General features: G+C 50.6%; 4 protein-coding genes across 4 annotated transcripts; 2 read left to right on the plus strand and 2 right to left on the minus strand.

Annotated features, from left to right (window-relative positions):
- Positions 1-1,386: 1,386 nt before the first annotated feature.
- PV08_09297 (uncharacterized protein) lies at positions 1,387-3,331 on the minus strand (the record flags this gene model as incomplete). The annotated part of the gene is made up of 2 exons (XM_016383616.1): positions 1,387-3,039; positions 3,110-3,331. The coding sequence occupies 2 exons, from the start codon at positions 3,329-3,331 to the stop codon at positions 1,387-1,389; spliced, it is 1,875 nt and encodes a 624-aa protein (XP_016232239.1).
- A 1,090-nt stretch (positions 3,332-4,421) lies between these two features.
- Positions 4,422-8,416, plus strand: PV08_09298 (uncharacterized protein; the record flags this gene model as incomplete). Its single annotated transcript, XM_016383617.1, has 2 exons — positions 4,422-5,226; positions 5,274-8,416. 2 exons carry the CDS (start codon positions 4,422-4,424, stop codon positions 8,414-8,416), a joined length of 3,948 nt encoding a protein of 1,315 aa, XP_016232240.1.
- Positions 8,417-8,762: 346 nt separating this feature from the next.
- On the plus strand, positions 8,763-10,600 carry PV08_09299 (uncharacterized protein; the record flags this gene model as incomplete). Its single annotated transcript, XM_016383618.1, has 4 exons — positions 8,763-9,303; positions 9,358-9,737; positions 9,793-10,428; positions 10,508-10,600. 4 exons carry the CDS (start codon positions 8,763-8,765, stop codon positions 10,598-10,600), a joined length of 1,650 nt encoding a protein of 549 aa, XP_016232241.1.
- Positions 10,601-10,954: 354 nt separating this feature from the next.
- Positions 10,955-11,734, minus strand: PV08_09300 (ribosomal protein L19; the record flags this gene model as incomplete). The annotated part of the gene is made up of 2 exons (XM_016383619.1): positions 10,955-11,469; positions 11,542-11,734. The coding sequence occupies 2 exons, from the start codon at positions 11,732-11,734 to the stop codon at positions 10,955-10,957; spliced, it is 708 nt and encodes a 235-aa protein (XP_016232242.1).
- Positions 11,735-11,968: the final 234 nt, after the last annotated feature.

Here is an 11,968-nt window from a genome sequence, read left to right on the forward strand (position 1 = left end):
GGAAGCCAGGAAGGTCGTTGGAAGCCAGGAAGGTCGTTGGAAGCCAGGAAGGTCGTTGGAAGCCAGGAAGGTCGTTGGAAGCCAGGAAGGTCGTTGGAAGCCAGGAAGTCGTTGGAAGCCAGGAAGTCGTTGGTAGTCCGGAGGTCGTTGGAGTTGAGGAAGACAAGCACGGTATTTGAACGTTCCTGCTCACGCAGATTTTTGATTTTTCTTTTGACTTTTGATTAAAAATTTTATGTTGATGTGTGCAAGGCCAAGCAGGCTGCCACAGGTCCTCAACTCACATCTCCCGTGGATTTGAAAGGGAGCTGGCTAGCTACTTGTTGCAAAGAACCCAGGGTTGTGGGGAAATGTCGTGGATGCCTCCCTTCAAGGCGCAAACCACGAGATGCAAAACTATAAATTATCTCACATTTGCTGACAAGGTTGCGTGTTGGCGATTGACTTGAACATAGTCTGGAAATTGCTCCGTACAACGACCCTTTTCTTTGATTCACATCTGGCTGTGCGATAGTGGAGGCAGACATGACTGAATACTTTGTCACCATCAAGGTTTTCCGCAGGGTTTTTCTCTTCAACAACCGCTTCCACTCTCGAGGACCTGCAAGTATATCATCGATTGGTGCATGTGCTGTAGCCTGCTGAAGCCAGGGTGTAACACTCAAGGCTGAACTCAGCTGCCACGTCCTATGAGCATCGTATGCGGAGTATGTGGAGATCGGGAACGATGAGATGCTCGATATAGGTTGAGGATATGACAGGTATACGTCCCTAGCGTGTCTTATTATAGTATCAACCCATACTTTTACAAGCAAAGTTTGGCGTGCTCCATCGACTGAAACTCCTTGCAAAGGATCAAGGAGAGCCAACACATCTCCAGAGGAGTCACTACGCCCTCTTCCCTTGCCGCCAGCTCGGGCACGCGACATACTTGTCGTCTGTTGGGGCTATTGTAGGACCGCTAATCTCCACTTCAGAGATCATGATTCGCCATAAAGCTTTCAAGTCTGGATTTTGTCTTGCCCACCGTCAAAAGGACACTCAAATCCTCACTCCCGATGGCTTGCGTTATTAAGGTTGAAGTTACAGGCTGAGATGTTTAATAGTCCGGCTATACATTATTGAAATGAAAATAGTCTATAGAGGCTAACTATGTCCTATGAGTATCCCCGGTTACTCGATGTATATTCCAATACTCTGCTGTGTATGAAGGTGCCAAGCCATACCCCCTTTAGCCTCGCAGCCTTATGGGGTGGGTGAGTGAATCCAACTAAATCAGGTAGAAACGAGAGTATTTAGCTCACAAATTCAACGGATCCGGGATTCCTGACCTCGCAAAAAAAAACACCAAAGTTCATTGACTCATCATTACCGCACCACAGCCAGCTAACAGCTTCCGGTGTCAACTTCCCGTGTTCGTACTCGGACTAGGCTGTCGCTCCCGTCCTTGTATTCTGTGATGGCCTTTTCGAGGAGACCTTGATCGACCAGCGGCTCGGATTCCTTGAGGCTGTCCTGACACATCGTCCTATTCGAAAGAAATTCCTCTATCATACCCCGGTAATCCCTAGGTCGGTATGGCACAAGCCATTCTTTCGCCATACAGCCGGGCTGCTCCCACCACTTTGCTCCTTTCCGCTTTCTCCATTTTGCAAGGCCGAGATCTCTACTGAGCTCATCAAAATAGCCTTGTGCTTCGTAGACAAATTCGGGACCTCTCCACTCGCGAAAGCCATAGCGGGTCCGTGTCCACGCGTTGAGCAAAGATACGTTTTCCTGCATTGAATGGAGATCCGGGGTGGCCTTTTTCGCGAGTAGGTCTTCCATCCACGCGACTGCCCACAGAGAGACCAATTCGAATGCCACGCTTGTTTGAGGGGTGGCCACGAATCCGACAAAGGCAATGCTGCGATCTTGCTGTGCGATGAGTTCCGGCGACAAGACTTGACGGTACATCCGGAACTGAGTATACCTGGGCTCGCGTGGCCTAGTCGGCCGGCTTTGTAGCTGCGGAAACATGGAAAGGATTTCTTGTTCGCGGTCCAGTCGGCTGTCTAGTTCTTCCAGGACTTCATCGGGGGCGAAGTCTTCGCAATCCTCAAGAGCGATAGGAATACCGAGCCGGGCAGACTCTTCAGGATCGAAAAAGTCGAGGCTCGATTGCCAACCAGTGCACCAAACCACAGCATCGGCCTTGATTGTCACTTCGTGGCCATCCTCGTTCATAACCATATCTCGTCCTTCTAAGCGCAGTGGCGTAGCTCGGTACACCTGAAGACGGTCCAGGTCGTCATCCTGTAGCCATTTTAGGAACGGGTTGCCTTTATAGATTATGCTAGTATATGCTGACTCCCAAAATGCGTCCGAAATTTCGGGCTGTAACCTGCGACTATTCTGGCTCTGATATGCCGCCTGTGTGTGGACAGCAGAAGTGAGAGATTTCCAAAAACGGTTCATTATCCTTGTCCCGACTCGGTGGTGCCCTGAGTGTAAGAATTTGTAGCATAGTCCGGAACGGTCAAATACTGAGGGAGCAAAAGTGCTGAAAAGACGCACATTCGCGACAGCAATGATATTTGGCTTTTGATTGGGATCGAAAAGTCCAAAGCGGACGCCAAATGGGCTTGGACGGACAACCCATGACACCTTCTTACCCGCAGCTCGGAAGATGGCGCAGGCGTCCATAGCTGACTTACAGCCGCCGACAATGACGACCTCCTTGACAGTTGAATCTGCTATTAGTCTCTCGCAATTAGAGCCAATATCTTTTGAGTGTATCGAGTGACCGGTGTAGGTTCGCTGAGGTATAGAGGGCACCTTAGGTTTTGTTTGAAGGCCCGTGGCCACGATGAGTTTGTCGCATTGTAGATTCTGGCCGGTGGATGTAAGAATAGCCCATCCGCCCGCACTCAGACGACGAGCCTTGATAACCTTGACACCGAACTGCATGTATCGACGAAGATTGAACTTCCTTGAGTAGGCATCGAGATACCAGGAGACCCGTTTAGCAGGTATCCGTTCATATGCTGGGTGCTCGTCCTAAAGACTTGTTAGATTGCAAGTCGACTTAACGCTATGTGTATCGCGGGAACAGTATACTTGCCTCAACCATGGAATAGTCACTATATTCAAAGAAACCATTCGGAGTTTCGGCCACCAAACCTGGATAGATACGCTCGGGGGACCAAACTCCACCCGGGCTTTGACCTTCGTCAAGAATGATCAGTTCAAGAGGACGATTGAGAGACTGTGCGATTTGCAGGTAGGTTTTGGCGGCGACCAGCCCAGCCCAGCCGGCGCCAATAACAACAACTCGAGTGGGAGTAATCATGGTCGGGGCAATGGTTTAGAGGCTACTGAAGACAAAACGTTGAAGCAGAAGGGAACCGGACAACTAAGTATCGTCGTGGTACTATGAGTGGGAGGCTGGACAAAGCCATCTACTTGATACATAAAAAGAGGAAGCGTTAAATCAAAGTGCGGTGTAGAATATGTATGGAGCTCTTCGTTTCCTAAAGCTCAGCTGCAGAAGCCCAGGCTACTTGGAGTGGTGAAAGGGTTCTCCTTGACTACTTGCCTAGCTAACATTAGAAATGCCCCTGATACAAAAAGTCAACTTCAGCTTCTTTACGAGAAGCGGGTAGATTAGCCGCTGCCTCAGAGACAGCGCCAACTGTTGAAAGGATCAAATTGCAGTACTCGGACCATCAACAGGTGTTTAAGGCTCCGGACGTGTGCAATGGCGTTCTGCAACAGTTTCCTAAATAGGCTCAGTGGATGCGGCTGGGCGGCGGCACGACGGCTCAGCTTGAAGCCTCGTCGAGATAGAGTCGGGCAATCCGAGATTTCCTCGTATTCGGGCTGCACAGTGTCTGGGCTCGCAAAATGTTTGGGTTAGCCAAGGTTCTAGGTCCTTATTTCTTTCATCTGGCAGCACTTGCATAAATTCAGCAGCGCCAGCAAACTCTGGATCCGTCTGTTATACTCAGCCCAGCCGCTGGACCCACCATGAATTAAACTACTTCACCGTGTTCGTGCGCAAGCCACAAAACGGCGCGGCACCAAACACCATGTGAGAGATGGCCATACCGTCCCAGCCTACATCCATTCAGCCAATTCTAAACTAGGATCAAGAGCGGTTGATAATGACGCGACAGCTTCAGCGAACCGGGATAAGCTTTGATTGACTTCTTGGAGGCCAACTTTCGCCTCGAGACCCAACGAGACTCCAGCAGCTCAAACAAACAACAAGAAGCTTGATTGCTTTTCTGTTTATGGAATTCACCGACTCATCAGAGCCGAACTACAGAAGGCCTACATTTGGTTCCCAGCGCAGTCTGCCGACCTTCCTCGCCCTTCGACACGATCAAGTAAACCTCAACATATCCATCGACTTCGATCGAGAGGTTAAACCAAACACTATGGGCAAACAAAGCATTTCTCATGAGCGGGATTTACGAAATCAATGCTTGGGTGCATCGTCCAGATCACCATCAACGTCCGTGGAACTCTTAGCCAACTTCCAGAATGAACTCTCTGGTTATCAGACAGTTGACGTTCGAGTTCGCCATCTCTCCGTCACAGTAGAAGCAGTTGCCCCATCTCCCTTATCATCACTGGATGCCCTCAGAGCCAGAATAAATGGCTCGAAAAAGACGCCTACATCAATCAAGAAAATCCTCGACGATGTCTCTGCTGATTTTCCAAGTCGAAGTCTTACAGCCATCGTTGGCGCCAGCGGCAGTGGGAAGACCATGCTGCTGAATGTAATTTCTGGTCGTATGAAAGCTCACAAGTTCCGACAATCTGGAACTGTTACCTACAAGAGCTCGACCAACAACTGCTGCGGAAAAGTTGATGCGGCCTATGTGCTCCAACAAGATGTACTTCTGCCGACTTTGACCGTGCGCGAAACACTTCAGTTGGCTGCTGATCTACGATTGTCGACGACCAAGACCAAAGCCGAAAGATGTACCATGGTGGAGACTGTCATAGCCGAGCTTGGGTTACAAACATGCGCCAACACGAAAATAGGGGATCCTGCTCACAATAAGGGTTGCTCTGGAGGGGAAAGACGAAGAACCAGCATTGGGATCCAGCTTTTAGCAGATCAACCTATTCTAATCCTAGATGAACCAACGACCGGCCTTGATGCTGCATCTGCCATCCAAGTGGTACAAACACTCAGCCGTCTTGCTCGAAAGGGGAAGACCATTATCATGACAAGTAGGTTCTCTTGCTTCACGGTAAAAAAATCCTAACAACAAACCTAGTTCATCAGCCTCGTTCGGAGATATGGAGACTTGTCGATAACATTGTTCTCCTATCACGAGGGTCGCCTGTTTATTCCGGCTCAGTAAAGCAATGCCTACCTCATTTCGAGCGAATGGGTTATAAGTTACCCTCCTTCTTCAATCCTTTCGACTTTATCGTCGACCTTGCTGCGATCGACATCCAATCAGTGGAACTTGAGAAGAATTCTTCTATACGAGTTGATCAACTATTAAAAGCGTGGGCATCCGAATCAGCCAGCTACCATGAGAAGATCTCGCAATCCTTTACCAACAAATCGCTACATAGTAATCGTGCCACAAGTTACAGAGATCTTTTCGATGAACTGGCCCATGAAACAATGGTGCTCACTCGGAGAACATTCATTGTCACTTACCGTGATCGACTTGGACTATTCGCTAGCATAATCGAGGCTACGTCCATGGGCATGATAAGTGGTTGGGTGTTTTACCATTTAGGTGGCGACCTTTCCGGGATCAAGTCTCGACAAGGAGCCCTGTACACAGCATCCGCAGTACAAAGCTACCTTGTTCTAGTCTTCGAGACTTACCGATTGTCGGTCGATATCGAAATCTACGACCGAGAGCGTATCGAAGGGACATCGAGACCTGTCACCTTTGTCCTAAGTAGGAGACTAAGTCGAATTTTAGTCGAGGATATTCCAGTGCCTATATTGTTCTCTTTGATCTTCTACTTTATGGCTGGATTTCGACCTCAGGCGAGACAGTTCTTCACCTTCCTTGTGATTCAAACGATCACACACCTCGCGTCTATCAATCTGGCATCTATTTGCGTTGCAATCAATCGGCAGTTCATGGTGGCATCTCTACTTGCGAATCTGAGTTTCACTCTTCAAACCTTCGCCTGTGGCTACTTTATCAATACGCATTCTCTCGCCGTATGGCTACGCTGGACAAAGTGGATCTCCTACATCTTCTACGCATTTAGCGCTCTTTGTACGAATGAGTTTAGGGGTCATATGTACGATTGCCCCTACTCTGGAGAAGCCTCGAATCAAGCATGCAAGGAGTACTGGGGCGAGTACATTTTGGAGGCTCTAAACGTGCCTTCTGACTGGCTGTGGCGACCAATTGTCGTGTTGGTAGGCTTCACTGCCCTGTTTTTCGGTCTCTCTATTCTCTTACTGCAATTAATTACAATTGAGGTCAAGTTAGCAAGATCACGCCAGAGCGAAGTAAGCTGTGGCGAAGACCATGAACGATCTACACGCACGACCGACGCACCTACTTCTATCAACATCACCTTGGATGGTTTCGGTATAGATCTTGAGACGAGGAGGCTCTTTAAGGCTATGTCACGGAAGCAAATCTGCGCACCTATTACGACAAACTTTGAATCTGGCTCATTAAACGTGATTATGGGTCCCAGCGGCTCTGGGAAATCAACATGCTTGAATACAATAGCCCAAAGACCACAGAGCTCTCCTGTCTCAAGATATTTGTCGTGCGGAACAATACGACTTAATGGCGCCATCGCGACCGACTCCGTTTTGAGGTCGATCTGTTCTTACGTACCCCAGGACGACACCGGACTTTTACCTTCCTTAACCGTCAGAGAGACACTATACTTCGCTGCTCAACTTCGTTTGCCGCATTTTGTTAGTCACGAGCAAAAGCTACAACGTGCGGAATCTATTCTTCTGCGACTCGGACTCAAGGAATGCGCAGATACGCTTGTTGGCAATGAATTTATGAAAGGTGTTAGTGGAGGGGAGAAGCGACGTGTCTCGATTGGGATACAGATACTTACTGATCCAAAGGTTCTATTGTTAGACGAGCCAACGTCTGGCCTTGATGCATTTACAGCGGATTCGATAATTAAGGTGCTCCAAAGTCTTGCTGATGAAGGCAGAACCGTTATACTGTCCATACACCAACCTCGATCAGACACTTTCAGACAATTTGGAAAGCTCCTCCTTCTCACACACAGCGGCGATGTTGCTTACGCTGGAGGTGTTCCGAACATTCTCCCGCATTTCAGCGAGATCGGTTACACTTGCCCCGACGCAACCAATCCAGCCGACTTCATTATGGACCTGGTGTCTGACGAGAGCTTCTGTTGTCATCAGCAGCAAGAGGGGATTCTTCTTTCATCGATCAAAGCAGACGAGAGGCCTCTCGCCACCTCTAGAGTGACTGAGAGTCCATCGGGACCGACTACATTCTCTAGAGAAGGTCGTCTCTCCCTACCAGCCGAAATAGGAGCCTATAAGCGGAGTCAGCTCCCTTTCTCTCGCGCCTTTCCGATCCTCCTTCGACGTGGAATGATTAATCTCAAAAGGCAGCCGGAGCTATTGATCGGTCGAGTCACACAGATAATGGGTCTCGGTATCGTTCTCGCCGCGTTCGTCGCACCACTCCAAAATGACTATTACGCAGTCCAGAGTCGAGTCGGCTACATCCTAACCATGTCTTCTATGATGTTCGTGGGTATGCTTAACTCAATAGCAATGTACCCGACCGAGCGTGATATTTATTACCATGAAGACCGAGACAACACATATACTGTGGAGGCTTTTTTCTGCTACTACTCGTTCGTGGAGTTCCTTTTTGAGCTGCTTGGATCTCTACTATATGCCGTTCTCACTGTGTTTGCAGTGGGCTTACCTCGTACAGCGAGCCAATTCTTCCTCATGACCTACTCGGCCTTGTGCGTTGTGTCGTGCGGCGAGAGTTTTGGGATTCTGTTTCTCACTATGTTCTCGCATACAGGCTTGGCTGTTTCGGTCATGACGGTGATGATGGCCATCTCTGTCTCTTTGGCCGGTGTGCTGAGTATATCACTGGACAGATTCCTGACTGTCGTGAGTTATGTCTCACCGGTCAAGTGGCAGGTGGGCGCATTGCTAAGCTATACTTTGCGCGGGACTACTTTCACTTGTTCTGATCAGCAAAGACTGGGGAATGGCACTTGTCCAATCCAGACGGGAGATCAGGTGCTACAGCTGTATAAATTGGACGTGAGTACGCTGCAATATGCACTTATTTTGGGAGCAATAGCAATAGGGTACAGATTGCTTGCTTACCTAGGGTTGAAAACCCGGAGAGTTGACTGGACTCGCTGCATGAGGATGGAATTACCTGGGAGGAAGAACGTGAAATAAGGGAAGGACAAGTGAAAATAACAGTGCTTGCGAAAGTTGTGTGACTGGTGCTGTTGCGCTCCGAATGACCAAGTCATCAGTTCGCACCACGAAGCTGCCTCAATTCATGTCATCACGTGATTCTTAACGGCGTCTTTACATATCTTGGCACGTACAGTGTGTCCCGTGGCTGACACGCGTTGTGCACGTGATCGGTGTGGGGGAAGGCCCACTAGGCTGGCCATGCCCCGAACTTCGACCACATTCGTCGGATGTGGGAAGTCGAAAGACTTGAATTCCCTTTTGTGAGAAGGACTCTTCCTCGCAGTAGTTCTACGCCTTCACAGAGGACGTCGATCAGGTCAACATGTCGACGACAGGCACAGCGGAGAGACTTGATGCCGCCATCGCCGAGTTCTTTTCTACTTGGGATGGTTACACGACGCTCCTGGTCGTGGTGGTGGCCGCCCTTCTGATCTATCCTCTGCTGACGAGTCGAGAGCCGGACACTCATCCGTTCCTTCTCGCGCGACAATCGCAGATAGCACCGATTCGCCACCCTGGCGAGTCGGCCGTTTACAGAGCCATTGACATTCCACATGGCTACCCGCTCCGAGCTGGCCTAGGTGTGAAGGATCCGGGAGCACCGAGATGGAGTTCAGGCAGGCCCGGAGATCTTCGCGACGTCTGGAGAACTGCTGCCCGTGGTGTGGCCCAGGAAGATGGCACTCCAACGGGCGAAAAGGGCAAGATCTTGACCGTGCTGGGCCGTGAGAAGGTCATTCAGCATCAATTCGACGAGCTGACCCTCGGGATCAATGTCATCGGTCAGTATGTCAAGCGAAACAATGGTCAAAATGTCGCTGTGTGCCTTTCGAACTCGGCAGAAATGCTCTCTGCCATCTTTGGTGAGTTGGTGATTCGGAACTTTCAGCTGCAGGAAGGCTAACAAGATGCTCAAGCTGGATCTTTCTACGGCTTCTCGACCATCTTGCTTCCCTACGGTCTCCCGCCAGACAAGCTCAACTCTCTTCTGGCCAAGACCTCAGCAGACCATGTGATCGCAGAAGCCGGTACACTCGATCTCAACAGCCTACATTCAGCAAACAAAGCCCTTACGAATGTTATCTGGGTTGCGAAAGCAGGTAACGAGCACATGGCGTGGTCCGATGATACCCCAAGTGGCTTCACCGTGAATTCGTGGCACGATTTGGTCGAGAAGAACAAGCGCACCGCCACGTCGGAAGTTTTACCCCTGGACAAAGACTCTCAGGTCCCACCGGTGTCTATCTTCTGCCCAGGAGCTAATGGGACTTATGATTTGGTGAAGTATACCTCCGAGGTAAGCTGTCTGTCCAACAGAGACCTGCGCGTTCCCTCCTGACATATCCCTGCAGAATCTGATCTCGGGAACTGCCGCGCTTCAGGCGACACTCGTGCGAGCCTACAAGTTGACGCCAAGTGATACCCTCCTTCCAACTACAAGCCTCACCGACAGTTACACGCTATGCTGGACTTTTGCGGCACTCTATTCCAATGCTTCAGTGGCCTTGAATTCTGTCGCCGGCGAATCTGTCGATCTGCTCAACGCCACAGCAATCAGCCAGCCCACCGTGGTGATTGCCGGTCCGACCACCATTCAAAAGTATCTCTCAAGTCCTGGCACGAATCTTCCCTCAGGCTTGTCGAAGTGGGTATCGACTAGAAGCCTCCAAGCAGGAACCATGCCATCAGATCCCAGCGGGCCCCTTACCCTGTCGAAACTGAGAGTCTTGTTGATTCCACAATCCGCTTCGTCACCACCGAAGACGCGTCTAACTTCATCGGCACTGCATACGTTGCGCACGCATCTGCACGCTCGAGTTGGCTACGCATTGACCGCGCCCTTCGTGGCTGGGGCCATCGCGCAGACAAACATCCTCGACTATCGCGACAAGGGCAAGCAGGTCTGCGTAGGCGCCCCATTGAGCTCAGTCGAGTTCAGCCTCGCCGGAGATGAGGACGTGATGGGAAGTCATACTCCGAAGGGAATGGTACGTTATGCCTCAGTCAATCCCCCCTGTCCTCCTTTCTCGCCGAAGGCACATTGCAGCACTGACACGGCGTTTCTAGCTCAATATTAGGGGACCCGCGGTCGTGGGCGGAAAGATCAGCCTCGATATCATGGGCCAAATAGACGATGACCACACATTACTGCTGCTATGAGACTTTGGCCCTGTATCGCAGAGTCCACTTTGACACTTTCACAAAAGCAAAATCCGTGTACTCGGGTCGTGGACCCGTAACGGCGATAGATAAATAGTATACACAACTGTCATTCCTCCCGGTTCTCACCTGCGTCTATTTTCCACCTTGACTGTCTTTCCCGTCCAGCGGACCTTAGAGACTCGGGACGTGTACAAAAACCGTGCTAGAGATGGGACCAGCGCCTTGGATTCCGCCGCAGTGCGCGAAACCATGAGGATTTCTTGCTTGGTGAGAAACGGTCTACGACCATACCGAGAACCATTTCGCTAAAAAACATATGTTGATGAGTGTGTACAACCGAGTTTTGTTCTGTCATCTGTTTCCCTTCTTCCCACGAGGGCCAGTGTGCTGCTGCCGTGTCGTCTTTCCCCCGCCACTCAACATAGCCCTCTGCCTCACGTACTGATCAACAATCTTCTGTACACTACCAGGATCATGCTCCGGCTTCCGCAAGTAGTATAACCTGGCACGTCTCTTCCTCTTGGGCGCCCGTTGGGCGATTTCCATGCTCTGCACCAACGGACTGTGTACCTTGACAAGCACCTCCACCCCAATGCCCGTCAGCTGATTTCTCAGCAGTACCGATATGTGAGGACCGGATCCCTTGATGGAGAGTATCGTCCCGGAAACGGGTTCGCCGGTCTTGAACGTGACCAGCAGGATGTCACCGACTTGCGCTCGGTCCTTGTTCGTCTTGTCGAAGAGCCGCGCTCGTGCGCCCGTGGGGTCTAGCAGGGCGAGTTGTCGCTGGTCGATGAGAGAGACCGGATCTTTGCAGAGGGCAGCTTCGGAGACGGGTGATTCGTGGACTGTGATATCTCGTTTATCTGCTCCTCGGGAAAAAACATCAGTAATCTTGAGACTCGCTTTGGGCCTGTGAAGGAGCGATTCTAAAATACCTCTGCCAGGTCTGAGTCGTGGGGGGATCTGAGACCGAAACTGTGGTGGGAGAGACTCTGGAATTGCGAGTTTTTCGACGGGACCTCGCTGCAGGGTGACTAGAGACCTGGACCACTGACGTTGAGGTTGGATCTCTGCAAAAAGCGACCGCCAGCAGCATGCCGACACCCGCGGCACCAATATCTGCGACATCTTGTACCGCTCTTGTTGAACCAGGATGCGTGTAGACCAAGAGCTTCGCCGAAGATACTTGCGTGCAATGCCAGGCTCAACGACAGCCAGATCCGGCAGCTTTGCCGCGTCGCTTCAGTCCCTTGTAAATGGTCTTCTTCCGCAGAACCGCAGACGACTCCTTCAAATTGGAAGCAGTGTCGAGTCCCCCTTACTTGGAAGACAGTATGTCTGTCAGCTAACATCGACTTGTCT

The sequence above is a fragment of the Exophiala spinifera genome, assembly GCF_000836115.1.
Source record: "Exophiala spinifera strain CBS 89968 unplaced genomic scaffold supercont1.7, whole genome shotgun sequence".
NCBI classification, from domain to species: Eukaryota; Fungi; Ascomycota; class Eurotiomycetes; order Chaetothyriales; family Herpotrichiellaceae; genus Exophiala; species Exophiala spinifera.